Source organism: Electrona antarctica (genome assembly GCF_951216825.1).
Source record: "Electrona antarctica genome assembly, chromosome: 17".
Taxonomy (NCBI): Eukaryota; Metazoa; Chordata; class Actinopteri; order Myctophiformes; family Myctophidae; genus Electrona; species Electrona antarctica.
In genome coordinates, this window is record NC_136798.1 from 881,379 (window position 1) to 901,565 (window position 20,187).

The following is a 20,187-nucleotide window of genomic DNA, read 5'->3' on the forward strand; positions in this document are numbered from 1 at the left end:
CACACACACACACACACACACACACACACACACACACACACACACACACACACACACACACACACACACACACACACACACACACACACACACACACACACACACACACACACAGTCACACACAGTCACACACAGACACACACACACAGACACACGATAGGACGTGTGTCTGCGTGTGTGTGTGTGTGTGGGTGTGCTGCTTGAGAGTCAATATCAACAAAGTGCTCAGAGAGAGAGGCAAGCCTGACACCTAGGGGTAGGTTACAGGAGCAACACTCCTCAATACCAGCTGTAGTAATACAGGTACTAAGCATTGTTGTTCCATATCCCTGACAATTATTTAACAGATTTACGGTTTACGGCCACAATAGAGCGTCGTAGTCCCGCCCCCTTTCATGACGACGCCAGGCCAGGAAATGATTCCCAATGCATTTTTCCCATAGACATTTCAAAAAGTATTACTTTTTACACGCGGACAAAGCCAACTCCCGTGACAAATCATGACAATAAACACAATATTTTGGACCAAACAAATAATTACGAGTTATCTACAGAAATGTGTTTTGCCTAAATCGGCCTCATGGTGGCGCCATCACAGGCCGTTGAGGAATATTTGGGGCAGAGGTTCGTCGTTGGCATCCAGGGAGTGTGTGTGCAAAGTTTGGCATGGATCGGGCCAACGGTGCCTGAGATTAGCTGATAACGGACGGACGGAAGGACGGAAGGAAGGACACACACACACACACACGGACGGACGGAGTGCAAAACATACTCTCTCCCCATGCCTTCGGCCTGGTGGAGACAAAAAACAACAACAAAAGGGTTGTAACCTGCCATTTTTTTCTTCTAATTCTTTGGTCGGCCCAAGAAATTGTGTTTGTTGTCATGATTTGTCACAACTTGATTTGGCTTGGTACGAGGCTTAAAGGTCTTTAAATAAATACGTTTTGAAAAGTCTATGAGGAAAATGAACAGGGAATGCATTTCCTGGGCCCCAAGGACAGTCTAAGAAGGATGAGACGCGAAGACCGTACGGGCGACGCCATGTTGCTTTGGAAGGAAAGAAACATGCGCAATGGGCTATATGCAGCCAACACTTCCGCGTTCAGCTTCCTTGGTCTCAACTGCGCATGTTTCTTTCCTTCCAAAGCAACATGGCGTCGCCCGTACGGTCTTCGCGTCTCATCCTTCTTAGACTGTCCTTGGGCCCTGCCCCTGGTAGGGGGCGGGACTGCGACGCTCTATATACAATATATATCGATATATCTTGATTAAACGTTTATTCAAAATAATGCACAAATACAATAAAGCACTTTCAGGCCCACAGAGATCTTTAAATGAAAATAAAATGTCTAAACATCCTAACAAGGGGTCTGGGAAGGGAGTGCATTGTAACTTGCAAGGGGGGGGGGGGGGGGGGGGGGGCTTTGATAACGTTAAACAGTTTGTCAACACTGCGTCACCCAGATAATTCATGCCGTTTATTGCCGTATCGATACAGCAGCCTCTCGATCAATTCACCTATCGTCCGGGTTGTCGATCGATATATTGCCATATCGATTGATTGAACGCACCACTATTATAGACCGGTTTCTGTTCTCCATGTGTTAAAGCAGTGGTTCCCAGGGACCCCCAAATCAACATTAATTAGGCCACGGACGCCCCATTTGACAACATTATGCCAGTGACCCCGATAAGGACCCCCCATTTGACAACATTATGCCAGTGACCCCGATAAGGACCCCCCATTTGACAACATTATGCCAGTGACCCCGATAAGGACCCCCCATTTGACAACATTATGCCAGTGACCCCGATAAGGGAGGATTTTTACAGCTCTAGCAGTGATTCCGAAACACATTAATTTCATGGACCCCCCAAATTCACACGCATTATGTTACGGACCCCGATTTAATGGGCGACTGTGGCTCAGGAGGTAGAGCAGGTCGTACAATGATCCATGGGTCAGCGGTTCGAATCCCGGCTCCTCCTGTCTACATGTCGAAGTGTCCTTGGGCAAGACACTGAACCCCAAATTGCTCCCGATGTGCTGGTTGGTACCTTGCATGGCTTCCGCCGCAATCGGTGTATGAATGTGTGTGAATGTAATGCACAATCTATGTAAAGCGCCTTGGATAAAGGCGCTATATAAATGCACCATTTACCATTTACCAATGGCATTTCTACCTCATGGTACCCCAATTTATATTGTAAAACCACTGTTCATTTAACTCAGAGAGTGTACAAATGGAACCAAATGGACCCGATTGATTGATTGAAGAATTTATTAACAGTTTGCAGAATTACAGTACATTTCAAGCACAAACTCAATACAAAGGCTGTTAACTGTGAGTGGACGACCCAATTAAGCATTACACTTGTTTCCAATAGGGTCCACCATGTTCAAATCATCAAAACATTTAGAGACGTACAAATAGACACTTCTATAGACAGAACAGGAATTCATCATAAAGGAGGTAAAAAGGGAAAAGAAACATATACAGTGAGGGGGAAAAAAAAGGGGTGGGCGGGTGGGGGGTCCATTTGGTTCCTTATATCTCTAATTGAGCTAGGTACCCCCTGGAACTAGTACCCCATAGGGGTCCCCGGACCCCACTTTGGGAACCCGTGTGTTAAAGAGACTAAATCAAATATCACAATACGTTTTGATCAAAATCCATATCAAAATTGTGATACACAGGCTATTTTTTGGTTTGAAAAATGACTTAACAGTTTTGATATTATATCTAATCTCATATATCACAATATTGATATACAGTACAGTAGGCCTACTAATATATTGCTGCGCCCCATCATGATGTGTGTTTTTTCCTGTAGGTCAATGTTAAGACCCATATAGTTTATATATCATCACACTATTATGATTAAACATCCCATATTTCGATGGTAATGCACGTGACACCCTGTAACTAGTGATGGGAGATTAATCGGCAAACATCGGTATCAGCCGATATTGGCCTTAAAATGATCGGTAATCGGTATCGGTAAAATAATACGGTATATCGGTTTTAGCAGATATTTTATGTTATAATTATGTTGGGGGGGAAAAAAATAATAAAAAAGCCTTTTGTTATGAAGGCTGAAAATGATATCAATGTTTTCTGGGGAAGCTTTCAAAACAGTCAACAAGTTGGAACATTTTTAAATTCCGAGTTTATATTAAAGCCTTTTTCAGAACGGCAAAAATGATTATACTTTCTTAATACAGAATGAGATCATATCGACATCGGTTATATCGGTTATCGGCCATAAGAGCAATTAATTATATCGGATATATAGATATCGGACAAAATGTCTCATCGGTACATCCCTGCCTGTAGCCCTATTGGCCAATGCTAAACACACCCCTTGGTAGCAGCATCTAAAGCTTTTTCTAATGACTGACAGAGGTATAAATTGAGCAATGCCCCAAAGCTGTGTTTAACTTAATGATCATAAGTCTGGCATTGATTTATTTGGCCCGCTCCACTCCATTAACCCTGATTCAGCAGCAGAGTGTTGGCAGACTTCTGGCCCTCCTGCTAGCGCGGTTTGATCCAAATCTATGATTCAGGGTCTCGGTTTTGATGAACAAGCAAAAAAAAAAAAAAAGACTGCTCACTCTTGCTTCCCCCAGTTATAAAATGTTGTCAAAGTCATGTCTTTGTTTTTTAATGTTTTGCTGACCGAGTTATCTATGCTTACATTTCATTTCATATAGCCCATTCTGGACAGTCGGGAGGAACCAATTTTTGGTGTTTTAAAGTGTTATGTTAATACTTTAGCTATTGAAAAATAGCAGATCTACAAGCTCGTAGCGCGGCACTGAGTGCCGCGCTACGAGCTTGTAGATCTGCTATTTTTTGGAAAATCGTAAAAATGTGGCGCAAATCTTTGAATATATATTCAAAGTGAACGAACCCATTTAGGCCTGAGGCCGATTCTAAAAACGCCTTTAAATCCTGACCTAAGGTTTCTGAAAAACTTCAAATATTTATATAGCAGCATCAAAGAAATTTACATTTTTGAATACTGTAGGGGGTAAAACACCAAAAGGGGTTCCCGCCCAGAATGGATTAACTCAAGTCTTTGCATGGGGGGGGGGGGGGGGGTTGGGTTGTCCAACATATTTTCAGATGGGGGTCCGTGGCCAAATACAGATAATTCTGGGGGTCCTTGACATGAAAAAGGTTGAGCACGACTCACTGACATACTGTAGAAACATGGGTTTTTCAGAAAACTGTTAGGATTTAGGATAGAAGACAGAAGACCGAAGACCCTTTTAATCGGGCCTCGGGTCTAAGTGGGTTAGACTACAGCAACTCTTATCTATATGTCAGAAGTCTCTCCTGTGTGCAGTCGCTGTGAAATATTGCAGCAAGGCTTTTAACCCATTTTGACCTGAGATCAGATTCTATAAATGAATGCCACAGACGAAAAACAGTCTAAGTCCACACTATTTATTCATAATGTATAAATGATAGATAAGGGTTCAGGACAACGAGGCCTTTTTGTGGAGGGGTCAGAATGAAATTTGGACTTAGACTGTTTTTCGTCTGTGGTACTCAAAATCCTGACAGTTTTCTGAAAAAGCTGTGTTTCTATGTCAGTCGTTCTTCGATTTTTCAAAAATAGCAGACCTACAAGCTCGTAGCGCGCCACTCGGTGGCGCGCTACGAGCTTGTAGATCTGCTATTTTTCAATAGCTAAAGCATAACATAATGCGAACACCAAAAGGGGTTCCCGCCCCAAAATGGGTTAAGCCCTATGAACTTTTTTGACTGCTGGCATGCCCCAGAGAGCTATACTAGGTTCCCTGCTTTTTTTAGTTTTATTAAATCAATGTTAATATTACTCTGAGTCTGAGAGTGTACAAATAGTACATTCTTCCAACCCCATTGCAAATTCCCTTGGCCAATATAATTCACACAAATTCATATTCTGGCTATGGTTCACAGTCCTCTCCTAAAGTGAGAAACTTCGTAGTAGTTTCAAATAATCAACAAGACGATTAATCGACATGCTCATCATGTTCGTCTGACATGACAGTTTTCTTTTTTTGATTATTTAAGCCGACTTGACGACGGAGATGCTGCGGTGACGAGTTGACGGATGACACTTTACCGCACGCACGCGCTATGCTGCTGCTCTATGGCTGACAGCTGTCAGCTTCACGTCAGTCATGAGTGGAGGATTACACACACACACACACACACACACACACACACACACACACACACACACACACACACACACACACACACACACACCCCCCCCCCCCCCCCCCCCCCCAGTGGGTTAACTGTCACACAGGAGATTTGTGCTGTAGCTTTGGAGACGCACAGGAAAGACCAGGCCGTCGTCTAAAGCCACAGGGTGACCACGTGGCCTTCAGCTAAAGGCACAGGGTGACCACGTGGCCTTCAGCTAAAGCCACAGGGTGACCACGTGGCCTTCAGCTAAAGGCACAGGGTGACCACTTGTCACTCATTAAAAAAAAAAAAAAAAAAACGTTTTTCTCTTCTGGTGAAAAGCTGGAATTTGCACGATGGCAGGCTCTCAGTCAAATCTAGTCACATATACAGACACACATAGCTCCGTAATGGAGAGGAGGCACCGCTCAAAAAGTGTTTTTAAGAAATAAAAAGATCAAAATAAAGTAGGTGTGTGTGCACATTGATACAATTATCATTACAGTACTGTACCTTTTCTCAGAAATAGGTTTACCTTTAAAAAAAATAAAACATCTTGTAGCGACAGTATGAATTCACCACTTTTCAATATATCTTCATATAATAGGTCCTCACTAATAATCATGATAAAATGTCACAATTCTTTTCTACTCAGTCTGTGTCTCATAGGAGGGCTGTGGGCAGTTCAGAAACCCGTCCACCAGTGACATCATCGTTAGGCTAGATTTGTTTTTAAACAAGATTTATTTACAAAAACATTTTTTTATTAACGTGAGAACGATGGCTTCCATTTTCGCATCGCAACTTTTCAGGACTAGAAAGCCTGCAGTTTCTATTAGCTTGGATTCCCCGTTGATGATTGTGCCATTTTATCATGATTAGTGAGGACCAATAATATGAAGATAGGTTGAAAAGTGGTGAAGTGGTCCCTTAACTCATTTTGGACTGAGATCGATTAAAAAAAAAAAGGCTTCTAAATCCTAACATTTTTCTGAAAACTAAGTTTCTATGTCAGTGGTACTCAACCTTTTTCATGTCAAGGACCCCCAGAATTATCTCTATTGGGCCACGGACCCCCATCTTAAAATATGTAGTTCCAGGGACCCCTCAGAAGCCAATATTTTAGTTAAAAATGTTCGCTCTGAAATATATATTCAAAGATTTGTGCCACATTTTCACGACTTTTCAAAAATAGCAGACCTACAAGCTCGTAGTGCGCCACTCGGTGGCGCGCTATGAGCTTGTAGATCTGCTATTTTTCAATAGCTAAATTATAACATGTTTAAAACACCAAAAGGGGTTCCCGCCCAGAATGGGTTAATTAAGCAATATTACACGAGAGGGTGTGGGTTAACGTGATTATTGCCACGACAGGGATGCGGTGAGGAACGAGACGAAGTCGAGTTCCGCAAGCATCACTGAAGTGGCAATAATCACGTTAACCCACACCCTCTCGTGTAATATTGCAATTATACAACAGTTACCCTTAAAACTAAGAAAATCGCTGAAAGAATATATTTTTTTAATGACAGATGTAGTCACTACGACCACAAATGTCCCAAGAAACTAGCTAGCCTAGCCACCGAGTTTGCTAGCACTCTGGGAGAACAGAGCAGCTGAATTCTTTGTTTTGATTAGGTGGTGAATGGTGCTGGTTTAACCCACGGCTAGAAGGCTGTTTCAACCAATCAGATTGCTTCCTCGAAACGACCTGTGGTATAATGCTCTTTAACCACCAAGCAGACATAATGTAGTGTATATTTAGAAAACTTTATTGACACATTAAACATTTCATTAGATTTCTTATTAAGTACTTCTGAATCCACACACATTTTAACAACACATGTACACACCGTCACGCATATCAAACAAGCTGTGGTTTAAAAAAAAGAAAAATATACTAGAATTACTTCATAAACGTGAAGCTAGATTTCTTCTTCTTTGGCTGGTCATAAGCCTGAAAGGGATGTCAGGAGAACATAATTGCAACAGCCCGATATCTGTTTCAAATGCCCGAAGCTTTAATAGAATATTTATTTATGATACATTTCAAGTTTAATTTTTTTTTAAAATTGAACTATTTTCAGTTTGGTGAGCCTCGATCATAAAAATATGGGTTTAGGCTTAGACCTCGACATGGCAGGGATTCTACAGCTTTCTATATGCAGAGAGAGAGAGAGAGAGAGAGAGAGAGAGAGAGAGACAGAGAGAGAGAGAGAGAGAGAGAGAGAGAGAAAGTTCATATAAAACAAATATATTAAGCAGATACGCATCCTGAATCATAGCCATGTTGACAACGTTTGTAATAAACTAAATTAGCCTGCATGGGTTCCAGCCTGAATCGCTGCGTTCCGTGATTTTCAGATCCGCGGAGCGCAGCGAATCAGGCTGGAACCCAGGCTAGTTCTAAATACCATGAGTTACATCTCTGCCCCTCCTTTGCAACAGGAGGGTTTGGCCTTATAGAAAAGAAAGAAAAACAAATACAGTACATCCAAAATAAATATCTTTCAAAAAACTCTAGTGACTATCAAGGAAGAGTTGGAAACAACAATATTAGGTAGCTTGTAACTGTGTTTCACCTAAACAGTATACTAATGCTTTTGTAGGCTATCACTTGTGGCAATTCATTGTATTCTCTTTTTGAGTGGTGTAAACCACTCCTACAACTGGCTTTGTTAGTGCAGAAAAAATTAGCATGGTTGCTATGTTCACCCTGTTCACCCGGGTGTGATTTCATTACCCACTCCTACAACTGGCTTTGTTAGTCTGTGCAGAAAAAATTAGCATGGTTGCTATGTTCACCCTGTTCACCCGGGTGTGATTTCATTACCCACTCCTACAACTGGCTTTGTTAGTCTGTGCAGAAAAATTGAGCATGGTTGCTATGTTCACCCTGTTCACCCGGGTGTGATTTCATTACGTCAGACATGCTATATAAGACCTTACACCACTCAGTTCACACGGGTGTGATTTTTAATGTAGCCTTGGCATTCGGCACACACACTCAGGTGTCAGTTAGTGCACAGTCTGCACACACACTCAGGTGTCAGTTAGTGCACAGTCTGCACACACACTCAGGTGGCAGTTAGTGCACAGTCTGCACACACACACACACTCAGGTGTCAGTTAGTGCACAGTCTGTACACACACTCAGGTGTCAGTTAGTGCACAGTCTGCACACACACTCAGGTGTCAGTTAGTGCACAGTCTGCACACACACTCAGGTGTCAGTTAGTGCACAGTCTGCACACACACTCAGGTGTCAGTTAGTGCACAGTCTGCACACACACACTCAGGTGTCAGTTAGTGCACAGTCTGCACACACACTCAGGTGTCAGTTAGTGCACAGTCTGCACACACACTCAGGTGTCAGTTAGTGCACAGTCTGCACACACACACACTCAGGTGTCAGTTAGTGCACAGTCTGCACACACACACACTCAGGTGTCAGTTAGTGCACAGTCTGCACACACACACACACACTCAGGTGTCAGTTAGTGCACAGTCTGCACACACACACACTCAGGTGTCAGTTAGTGCACAGTCTGCACACACACTCAGGTGTCAGTTAGTGCACAGTCTGCACACACACTCAGGTGTCAGTTAGTGCACAGTCTGCACACACACTCAGGTGTCAGTTAGTGCACAGGCTGCACACACACTCAGGTGTCAGTTAGTGCACAGGCTGCACACACACTCAGGTGGCAGTTAGTGCACAGTCTGCACACACACTCAGGTGTCAGTTAGTGCACAGTCTGCACACACACTCAGGTGGCAGTTAGTGCACAGTCTGCACACACACTCAGGTGTCAGTTAGTGCACAGTCTGCACACACACTCAGGTGGCAGTTAGTGCACAGTCTGCACACACACTCAGGTGTCAGTTAGTGCACAGTCTGCACACACACTCAGGTGGCAGTTAGTGCACAGTCTGCACACACACACAGGTGTCAGTTAGTGCACAGTCTACACACACACTCAGGTGTCAGTTAGTGCACAGTCTACACACACACTCAGGTGTCAGTTAGTGCACAGTCTGCACACACACTCAGGTGTCAGTTAGTGCACAGTCTGCACACACACTCAGGTGTCAGTTAGTGCACAGTCTGCACACACACTCAGGTGTCAGTTAGTGCACAGTCTGCACACACACTCAGGTGTCAGTTAGTGCACAGTCTGCACACACACACACACTCAGGTGTCAGTTAGTGCACAGTCTGCACACACACTCAGGTGTCAGTTAGTGCACAGTCTGCACACACACACTCAGGTGTCAGTTAGTGCACAGTCTGCACACACACTCAGGTGTCAGTTAGTGCACAGTCTGCACACACACTCAGGTGTCAGTTAGTGCACAGTCTGCACACACGCAGTCTGCACACACTCAGGTGTCAGTTAGTGCACAGTCTGCACACACACACACACACACACACTCAGGTGGCAGTTAGTGCACAGTCTGCACACACACACACACACACTCAGGTGTCAGTTAGTGCACAGTCTGCACACACACTCAGGTGTCAGTTAGTGCACAGTCTACACACACACACTCAGGTGGCAGTTAGTGCACAGTCTGCACACACACACACACACTCAGGTGTCAGTTAGTGCACAGTCTGCACACACACACACACTCAGGTGGCAGTTAGTGCACAGTCTGCACACACACACTCAGGTGGCAGTTAGTGCACAGTCTGCACACACACTCAGGTGGCAGTTAGTGCACAGTCTGCGCACACACTCAGGTGTCAGTTAGTGCACAGTCTGCATACACACACTCAGGTGTCAGTTAGTGCACAGTCTGCACACACACTCAGGTGGCAGTTAGTGCACAGTCTGCACACACACTCAGGTGTCAGTTAGTGCACAGTCTGCGCACACACTCAGGTGTCACACACAGCATAGTAAGGCCGTTATTCGCAATTTGTGTTACGCATCTAGAAAACGTGACCATAGGAAATAGGAATATAGGCCAGAGCTATTGCTTGAAAAACACAACACTATATACCAGCTGTGATACAACCACAAGTTAGAAACTAGTGAAATAGCTGGTTTTAGGCGCGATTCATACTCCTATTTTAGAGCCGAATAAAAGTCGGTTCGGCGCTGTAGAGCCTACAATGTGATGTCATTTGAGGTTCGGGGGGGCGGGGTACCGTCCTAAAGTCGGCTCTTCGGTGCTACTGAAACTTTCTGACGAGCCGAAATCATTTCGGCACTACAGCGCCGAAACAGCGGTAAAATAGGAGTATGAATCGGCCCTTAGTGTTGGGATGGAATGTACAGTAAACCTGAATACAACATGGCACATACAATGTACACGACATTTTGTACATCTAAGAAGACTTGACAAGTACAGTATTATGCTATAAGCATGTGATAAGAGTTCACGAAGAGAATTTCTATCTCTTTTTTTTCTTTTTTCCTATACAGCCTCGAACCAGTCCTGAATCTGGTCCCCATTCTCATTGGGTACATTTCTTAAATCCATTTAGGCCTGACAAAAGTCTTCTGAAAGAATATATATAGTCAAAGATTTGTGCCGCATTTTCACCATTTTTCAAAAAATAGCAGACCTACAAGCTCGTGGCGCGCTATGAGCTTGTAGATCTGCTATTTTTCAATAGCTAAAGTAGAACATAATGCTTAATTAAAACACCAAAAGGGGTTCCCCGCCCAGAATGGGTTAAATCACAAAGAAAAAGGAATTTGACGAGTTCTTCAGAGACTGGGAAAGAAACCATTCCACCCAGTTTCACAACAGGCAAATATCCTATTCCCTCTTTGGATCCAAAGAACGTGACCCAACAAGAACTAGACGACAAGGCAACAAGTGTTGAAAGTTAAGAGAGAAGTTCACACAAAATTCCTAACGTTATACGTTATTCCTAACAAAAATAGAGTGGCAATAAATGTTAAACAAAGCCCCTGGCAGCCAGAAACCAGTGGAATCACTCCTCATCACGGCAGTCTCTGCATTCAGAGAAGGGCCCGGGCAGGTCCAGGGGAGTGTTAATGAAGAAATATATCATCCTCTGTGAATGGAGTTGGCACTTATGGGAGAACCTTTGTAAAAGGTTGCTCGTTCCAAACAATGTTATTAAGCCAGAGATCTTATAGTCAAGGACTTTCTCCACGGCCTGATTTAGCATTCTGTTAGACGGGAAAAGGCAGATACACTTTTGTGTTAGAAAACTAACTGGAGAGGAGAAAGGAGAGGAGAGGAGAAGAGAGGAGAGGAGGGGGAGAGGAGGAGAGGAGAGGAGAGGAGGAGAGGAGAGGAGAGGAGGGGAGGGGAGGGGAGGGGAGGGGAGGGGAGGGGAGAGGAGAGGAGAGGAGAGGAGAGGAGAGGAGAGGAGAGGAGAGGAGAGGAGAGGAGAGGAGAGGAGAGGAGAGGAGAGGAGAGGAGGGGCGGGGAGGGGAGGGGAGGGGAGGGGAGGAGCTGTCCTCCAGATAACGCGTCTTCTTAAGTCCCTTTCAGAAAGTATCAAAGACACGCCTCCTCTGTAATCAGCCCGAGTGGAGTTGTGCTGTGCTGGGAACGTTGGAACGTGGGAACGTTGGAACGTTGGAGGAAAATGTGGCATTATGCTAATAGGGGCAAAGAGAGCCGACTCTCCCAGGTTCCTTCTAGCCAACGGTGCCACGACATTAGAGGCGGGCGAGGACGGCTTTCTGGGTTGGAAGTTTACCTCCTGTGGAGAGAGAGAGAGCGACAGAGAGAGAGAGAGAGAGAGCGACAGAGAGACAGAGAGAGAGAGAGAGAGAGAGAGAGCGACAGAGAGACAGAGAGAGCGACAGAGAGACAGAGAGAGAGAGAGAGCGACAGAGAGAGAGAGAGAGAGAGCGACAGAGAGAGAGAGAGAGAGAGGAGGAATAGAGGGCAGATAGAGAATAGGAGAGGGAACATTTAGGCCCTCAACTGTGATGTGTGAGATTGTTTTATTGTACAGGCAATACAGCTGACACATCAGAACGGAAAGCTTGTGACAGATTTCGATTCTTAAAAAACTGTTGGTTCTCATCACCGGCTGAGACAGGGTTTTTTTTATCATACCATCACCACCACAAACGTTATGGCACTTCTGCGAGGAGCTGGGAAAAGCTCAGAATGAATGAAAATGGACTAAAATAAAGTCTCATTGCCATGTGGAGATGAGGGAGAGAGAGAGAGAGAGAGAGAGCAACAATCTTCAAATACTTGAATGAGGTCCATATACTACTAGTGACATTGGAAAGAAAAACACAAATACTGCAGGAAATCATTTGTCAACTAGAAAAAGTGCCCCTCGGGGCACAGGTCTCCACCAGGCCAGGTCAGGTTGTGGACTCCTGGTGGCACTATAATAGGCCAATGTGAAAAGGGTGCCATTTGTTCTTACACCATTGATGGCAATTGGATGATTCGAGGCATTTTGTTCAAAAAATGTCTTTTGCAAACATCCACTTGTTGGTGGCGCTATAACAGGCCAATGTGAAAAGGGTGGGATATATTCCTCAGCCTAGTAGGAAAGTCTGTGAAAGATTTCACGTAAATTGCACGCTGCGTTCATGATTTGAGGCTTTTTGTTTCAAAAGGGACAATCCTGCAAACTTTGAAGTTAGTCAATTAGGATGGAATATGAAATATCGGACAGATCCATCTTGAACACATGACTATAGAGATAGTGTGTAACGATTTGCGGGATTTTTGAACAGAATCTGGAGTAATGTTTTTCAAAAGTCGGCCTCCTGGTGGCGCTATAACAGGCTGTTCTGGAAATTGTGGGACAGAGGTTCATCGTTGGCATCCAGGGAGTGTGTGTGTGTAAAATTTGACATCGACCGGGTTAACAGTGCCGGAGATTAACTGTTCACAGACGGACGGACACACGGACGGACGGACACACGGACGGAGGGATGGACACACGGACGGACACATGGACGGACGGACGGAAACACGGACGGACGGACACACGGACGGATTGACACACGGACGGACGGACACATGGACGGACGGACGGACACACGGACGGATTGACACACGGACAGACGGACACATGGACGGACGGACGGACACACGGACGGACGGAGTGCAAAACATACTCTCTCCCCATTCCTTCGGCCTGGTGGAGACAATTACACTCTGTTATCACTTGGTTCTGATATGTGAGAATGACGAAACTGAAGAACTCAAAGGTCATGTGTATATAATAGTGATCCCAGCAGCTTGTGTTTGACAGATCCTTGGTTTAATGAATCATGTTCATTGTAACTTCTCAATGTATGATACAGACACATCACACACAGGAATAGCTGTATCTGAAAAAGCAGGCTTTTACCCATATTTTTCCATAGTGGCGCGAGCAGCTGTTAAACCCAATACTGTGCATTTTCACATTGGTTTCCAGTTAGGCCAGTTGTTACTGCTCTGACAACTATAGCCGGACTATAACTGGAAAATAATTAACATAGGCCGGCTGGCATGTACAGTACAGTACAGTACAGTACAGTACAGTACAGTACAGTACAGTACAGTACAGTACAGTACAGTACAGTACAGTACAGTACAGTACAGTACAGTACAGTACAGTACAGTACAGTACAGTAGGGCAGCGACAAAGGAACAGAAAAATAATGGGCATTTCAACCAAAATAATTTGATTTGAACTGTATTGTGTCCCTCAGTTTTTCCTGTTTGCAACCAACTTATCTCAAAACGTAATGGCTGAATAAATGGACATGGAATTTCATGCTCCCAAGAGGAGGGGAAAATACTTGAGCGGTGGAACTATTCTTGTATTGTTAATAGTTACACATAGTGACTATGCTATAATACTGTGTTATTTAAGTCATTTTACACTTGGTTGCATGCTGAAAATAGCTGATCTACAAGCTCACAACGCGTCGCAGCGCAACGCGTTGTGAGCTTGTAGATCAGCTATTTTCAGCTAGTGTAAAATCAGCCATTACGACGGCATCACGGCCTGCTATGATAATGTGTTATAGTGTGGGCGGTGCCTTGGAGTGCCTTGAAGACAAGAATAGCTGTTGAATTAAGGTGCGTTAAGACTTGAATTTAAATATTAAATAGCGTGGAAAACGGGTTATGCAGTTATTTAGGCCTGACCTCGAAATTTAAAAAGAATATTCTAAATCCTCCAGTTTTCTGAAATAAATATTTTCACGATTTTTTCAAAAATAGCAGACCTACAAGCTCATAGATCTTGTAGATCTGCTATTTTTCAATAGCTAAATTATAACAATGTTTAAAACACCAAAAGGGGTTCCCGCCCTACATGTGTGTTTCTGCTCTTACCTAGGGTGTCTTCCAATGAGTTGACCATAATCTTGTTCACTTTCAAAGTCACCTGGTCAGATCTGAAGGAATGACATTGAAGCACACACTTATATTCAGCATAAAGATAGTCATTGACCTTAAAAGGTTTTAAGTTAGGAGTGTGGCAGTTTAAGGCAAGCACTTCATGGGAACCCTAAGGGGCCGCAATTCATCTGTGGGCATCATGTCAAAAACAGGCGAAACATTTTGTGAGTCAGGCGCGACCGAAGGCTACGCACCCTTTGACCTTCCGTACGGCGCCCAGCCTCATCAGGGCAGCCAGGGCGTTCTTCTGGAGGTCAGACGACAGTACCTCGCTGTACCGCAGACCACCTGGAGAGACACACAGACACAGACACACACAGACACACACAGACACACACACACACACACACACACACACACACACACACACACACACACACACACACACACACACACACACACACACACACACACACACACACACACACACACACACACACACACACACACACACACACACACACACACACACAGTTAGAGAGGCAGGGGCTGAAATCCCGTTAAGGGGGCCCTTTTGGACAAACAAGGTGAAAATAGCAGATCTACAAGCTCTCAACGCATCACGCTGCAACACGTTGAGAGCTTGTAGATCAGCCCTTTCCGGGGCACAACCCAGCACTCTTTAGCTAGTGGAGATGCGGTCGGTGTAACGACATGGATTTAGAAACAACATCTGCCATTATGACGTCATCAAGGCCCACCAAAACACATTTTAGTCGACTAAAATCTTATGATTTTTAGTCAACTAAAACTAGACTAACACAAAAAAAACATTCCAGGAAACTAAAATGTGACTAAAACTAAATGAAAAGTATTCAAAAGACTATGACTAAAACTAAAATCTAAATTTGCTGTCAAAAACAACACTGGAAATCCTGGTCTCTAAACATCCCCTGGCCAGCCTGATGGAGGGGAAAGGAACTGGTCTCTAAACTGCCTCCCCCTGGCCAGCCGGGGCGCCCGATGGAGGGGAAAGGAACTGGTCTCTAAACTGCCTCCCCCTGGCCAGCCGGGGCGCCTGATGGAGGGGAAAGGAACTGGTTGGAATAACGTGTTCCTTCCACACGCTACGTCCAACCAGGGAAACTCCCCCCTGTCAGGTGTAAAGGAGCGACTTGGACACTCAGGCATGAAGGAAGCATGAGTTCAAGTCCGTTGCTCTCCCCATGTCCCCCATATATGGGGACTAGGTTGGCGGAGGGTGTGTAGAGCCCAGGATCACATTAGATAATTGGCACAGGGGTGAAAAAATGGGTTACAAAATCGAGGGATAAAAATAAAAACAACAACACTGGAGGACACAGACATACAGCTATGTTTGGGGCACAGTAAAATTCGAGATGCACACAGATTAGACAGACCAACGGACCGACATGCGGAAACAGCGGTCAGACATGTGCTGCCCCCGTGCTTGCGGTTATGGTTAGGTTATGGTTTGCGGTATAGGCTGTCGGTCTAATGGCAGTCGGACCAATAGTATGTCTAAACTACAGCCTGTACTCCAGGTTCAACAGTATGTCTAAACTACAGCCTGTACTCCAGGTTCAACAGTATGTCTAAACTACAGCCTGTACTCCAGGTTCAACAGTATGTCTAAACTACAGCCTGTACTCCAGGTTCAACAGTATGTCTAAACTACAGCCTGTACTCCAGGTTCAACAGTATGTCTAAACTACAGCCTGTACTCCAGGTTCAACAGTATGTCTAAACTACAGCCTGTACTCCAGGTTCAATAGTATGTCTAAACTACAGCCTGTACTCCAGGTTCAATAGTATGTCTAAACTACAGCCTGTACTCCAGGTTCAATAGTATGTCTAAACTACAGCCTGTACTCCAGGTTCAATAGTATGTCTAAACTAAAGCCTGTACCCGTAGAATTCTCCACAGGCCAGAAAATGACCGATCCGAGTGAGTTGAAGCGGAGATGTGTGAAACCTCACTTTCCTTCACCGTTTCAGCAGTGCAACCAACCAACCAACCACACGCATGCATGTGTTACATTTCCATTTACACATACCGGCGGTGGTACATTCACACAGGAGTCTGAAATAGAACCCCGCAATATTACAGAAAAATGACTCACCCGTACGGTATTAAACAGGTACTGTAAATGGCTTTATAGTTTGCTGCGAGTGGCTTCTCATGCTTTGCTAACGGCTGTACCGATTTGCAGTGCTAGACCCTGTTTGAGTATTCACTTAGTACACGCTTTATTGTATTGGTGTAAAAATAAATATGCACGCATGCACGCACACGCACAGTTTCATTTTTATTGACTCATTTGCATAAATTGTTGGTCTGAACGAGGCCAGTCGGGCTGGGCTGGAACTGAGAACATTACGGCATTGGTTCCCAAAGTGGGGTCCGGGGTCCTTGAGGGAGTTCCAGGGGGTACCTAGCTAAATTATAGTTTGGAACCAAATGGACCCTTAAGGGTCTTATGGACCTTATGGGTCTGTAACTCTGAGAGTGTACAAATGGAACCAAATGGACCCGTCATTTGTACACTCTCAGAGTTAAATTAAAATTTATTATACATAAATCGGGGATCCCAGAGATAGAAATGCCATTAAATGGGGGTCTGTAGACTAATGCATGTCAAACATGGGGGTCCTTAAAAATCTTCTCATGGGGGTCAGCGGGCTAATTAGTGTCAATTTGGGGTTCCTTGACAGGAAAAGGTTTTGGGAAAACACTGCATTACGGCACAGCAGTGAAGGACAGAGAGAGTGATGGAGGAACCGAGAGACACAGAGGGGAGGCTTACCTGTTAATATGAGTTTCACCATGAAGCTTCGAACAGCAGGGACAAACTGCTTCTCTGTCAAACTGTCAGTGGCCTCTTCACACAAGAACCGACACACCACCTGGAACGACGCGCACACACGCACGCACGCACGCACGCGCGCACGCACGCACGCGCGCACGCACGCACGCACGCACGCACGCACGCACGCACGCACACGCACACACGCACACGCACACACACACAGTTCAACGTCTGCACAAATGCTGTGATGACAGCACCCTCTTGAGGGCTACTGCTGTGAAATACAGACACAACCCTTTTCCCTACATGTCAAGTGCTTGAAGGGGTGCCGGACGTGTTAGATTTGTTTTTTCTCCACACCTGAGTGAGAATCCCTTTACTGGTGAATCTAGGTATACGTTTTAGCACTTTCAAGTCTGCACACACAGCCACATTATTGACTGAGAAAATGCCCTAAAAAACACATGCATTTTAACTGTTATTCACCTCTGCAAAAATAGTCTAATAGGCCTCAGTCACATTCGAAACAGAGACAGAACGTGTGTTCTTTAGTTTAGTTTGTTCTGTCTCTGTTCTGGGGGGAGAGGGGGTGGCAGAACAGCTTCACAATTCATTTTCAACGTGAGTCACGACATGGTTTTGACGAAACAGCCTTGCTTGATGGCCATCCAGCCACTCTACCCCTGAGTCACCGCCCATCAGCTCAGTAATAGTCAGTGATTGAGCTGGCCTTTTTCACAGTGACTGAGGCCTAACTACAACACAGCAATGCATCGTCTCTCTCTCTGCGTGTGTGTGCGTGCGTGCGTGCGTCTCTCCCTCCTCACCTGGTACCCCTGTAGGAAGGGATCCAACAAGGCGGTGAGGAACGTCAGTGTTCGCCGTCCGCTCTCCGTCACCAACAGCTCCTGTTGAGACACCTGCAGCGCTGCCGTCTTCAGCAGCAGGTAGCAAGCCTCCTCGAAGTCCTGCACAAAAAAATAGAACGGCGTATAAAAATAGGTTTTGGCAAGAGTTTTTTCAGCAAGTCAAGAGTTCACAGCACTGCCAGGCAGACGAGTCACACACTGCACTCGATTACCATATAGCTTCATTTGAGTGGTTCAGCAGTAGCCTGGCTAATAAGCCAGACTAATATCACACAACACTGTCACGGTATATTAGTCTGGGCTGGCTCCACTTGGATTTCATTTCCCGGGGGGGCGGGTTCAAACATTTTCTCTTCGACGCAATTGGTCAGAGCTACTGTCAGTCAAAGGTCTCAAGCATTAAACGTCACTGTACCAAAGCCCGCCCATATTGCATACCGTGTCCCGATTGGCCCGACCTGTTCTCGGTTGTAGGAAAGAGGCGTGCTACTGAGCCTCGCCAGACCGTAATCCGCTGGCAGGCAATTTTTTTTTCCCAACGGCTGATTCGGTCTGGTTTATTAACCAGGCTAGTTCAGCAGTACCCAGCAAGCCAAATGACGTCATGATCAGGGCCGGATTAACACCTCTGAGGGCCCCTGGGCACTGAAGCTCGAAGGGTCCCCCTTCACGCGTGCGCAACATTTTTGCTGTTTCGGAGCCGTTTTGGGGCAGTTTTATGCCGTTATATTGGCCTATTTCCGGTCACCTACCCCCCCCCCCCCCCCCAGAGTGACAGCCAATCTAGCGCATTGTTGCTGCTTTACACACAATTGCACATTTCAGCTGCCCTTCTCACCAACAATAAAACACTAATCTTTTTAGACACCATTTATTTAATTTGGATTAGCAGGGAAATTTTCTGTGGAGCAAAAAAAAATAAAAAAAATTGAGGGGCCCCTGGTGCCCAAGGGCCCCTGGGCACGTGCCCAAAGTGCCCATATGGTAGATCCGGCCCTGGCCATGATGACATTATGATGACGTCCTCCGGTGACTCCGGTGACGTTCAGGACTAAGCCAGATCACAGCCCATATGGGGATGATCTTTACGTCATTTCCAGGACGTCTTCACCAGTTGAAATAATGAAGCTCATTCTGGGCCAGATCTGACTAGTTGATGATATGACTTAAGTTGATCTGGCCTCCATCGGACTCTCTCTGATTCATCCAGGGACGTCCGTCTTAGTTGGCAGATTTTATGTTGGTTGATATCAGGTGATATTCTGGGCCAGATCTGACTAGTCTTGGTTTGACTTGATCTGGCCCCAATAGAGACGTCACTAATTGGTCCAGGTCCTGACCGTGCTTGCTGGGTAGGTTTTAACTAGGAGCATGCATAATACCTCCATATGTGTTACCAATTATTATTATTAAGAGTTGTTTCCGATACCGGTATCGGCCCGTGATACTTTGACCCGAGTACCAAAACATCCAATTGACACTAGGCTGAACGAATGCAACGGGAGCAAGTCTGACCCAACACTGCAGCAAAATCGCCAAAAACAGCCGATCTACTGGTAAAATAAGTGTAATAATAATAATAATAATAATATTCAGAGGGGACCGCAGCTCAAAGCATGCTGGGTCTTACGCCAGGGCTCCACCGGACGCGTTGCGTTGCGTCTGCGTCGCGTCAAAAAACGCACCGGTTCAATTTTAATGCACGCGTCGCGTCTCCGTCAACGCGGGCAGTGGAGCCACCCTTCATTGATTAAAAAGGGAACATTCCCTGACGGTGACGGAGACGCGACGCTGACGCGCCCGGTGGAGCCCGGCCGTTAGGCTCGCTCACCCTTTTACAGAAGCCCCGTAAACCGTTGGGACAAAACGCGTACAGTATAATACAAGTCTTTGGTCATGAATCATGACGGAAAAACAAGAGGTGACGAAATAACACTTTTCGAGCGATCAAAATAAGCGATTTAGCCCAAGAGCCAGCACGCACGCACC

General features: G+C 45.3%; 1 protein-coding gene and 1 long non-coding RNA gene across 3 annotated transcripts in view; one reads left to right on the top strand and one right to left on the bottom strand.

Annotated features, from left to right (window-relative positions):
• Positions 1 to 8,455: 8,455 nt before the first annotated feature.
• LOC306941523 lies at positions 8,456 to 10,328 on the top strand. The gene is made up of 4 exons (XR_013792169.1): positions 8,456 to 8,491; positions 8,562 to 8,600; positions 8,932 to 9,141; positions 10,095 to 10,328. It is a non-coding gene; the product is annotated as an uncharacterized lncRNA (long non-coding RNA).
• A 134-nt stretch (positions 10,329 to 10,462) lies between these two features.
• gnpat (glyceronephosphate O-acyltransferase) overlaps positions 10,463 to 20,187 on the bottom strand; it is a 33,787-nt gene continuing 24,062 nt past the window's right edge. The window contains exons 13-18 of one of the 2 annotated variants that reach the window (XR_013792168.1): positions 18,157 to 18,297; positions 17,327 to 17,426; positions 14,753 to 14,846; positions 14,493 to 14,554; positions 10,834 to 11,889; positions 10,463 to 10,777 (exon numbers count right to left, since the gene is read on the bottom strand). Coding sequence is in view for 1 of the 2 variants with exons in the window: in XM_079527044.1 (XP_079383170.1) it covers positions 11,846 to 11,889; positions 14,493 to 14,554; positions 14,753 to 14,846; positions 17,327 to 17,426; positions 18,157 to 18,297 (441 nt within the window). In the remaining variant the exon portion in view is untranslated. Of the gene's footprint in view, positions 11,890 to 14,492; positions 14,555 to 14,752; positions 14,847 to 17,326; positions 17,427 to 18,156; positions 18,298 to 20,187 lie in introns of both variants that reach the window. The other variant, XM_079527044.1, reaches the window with a different exon arrangement.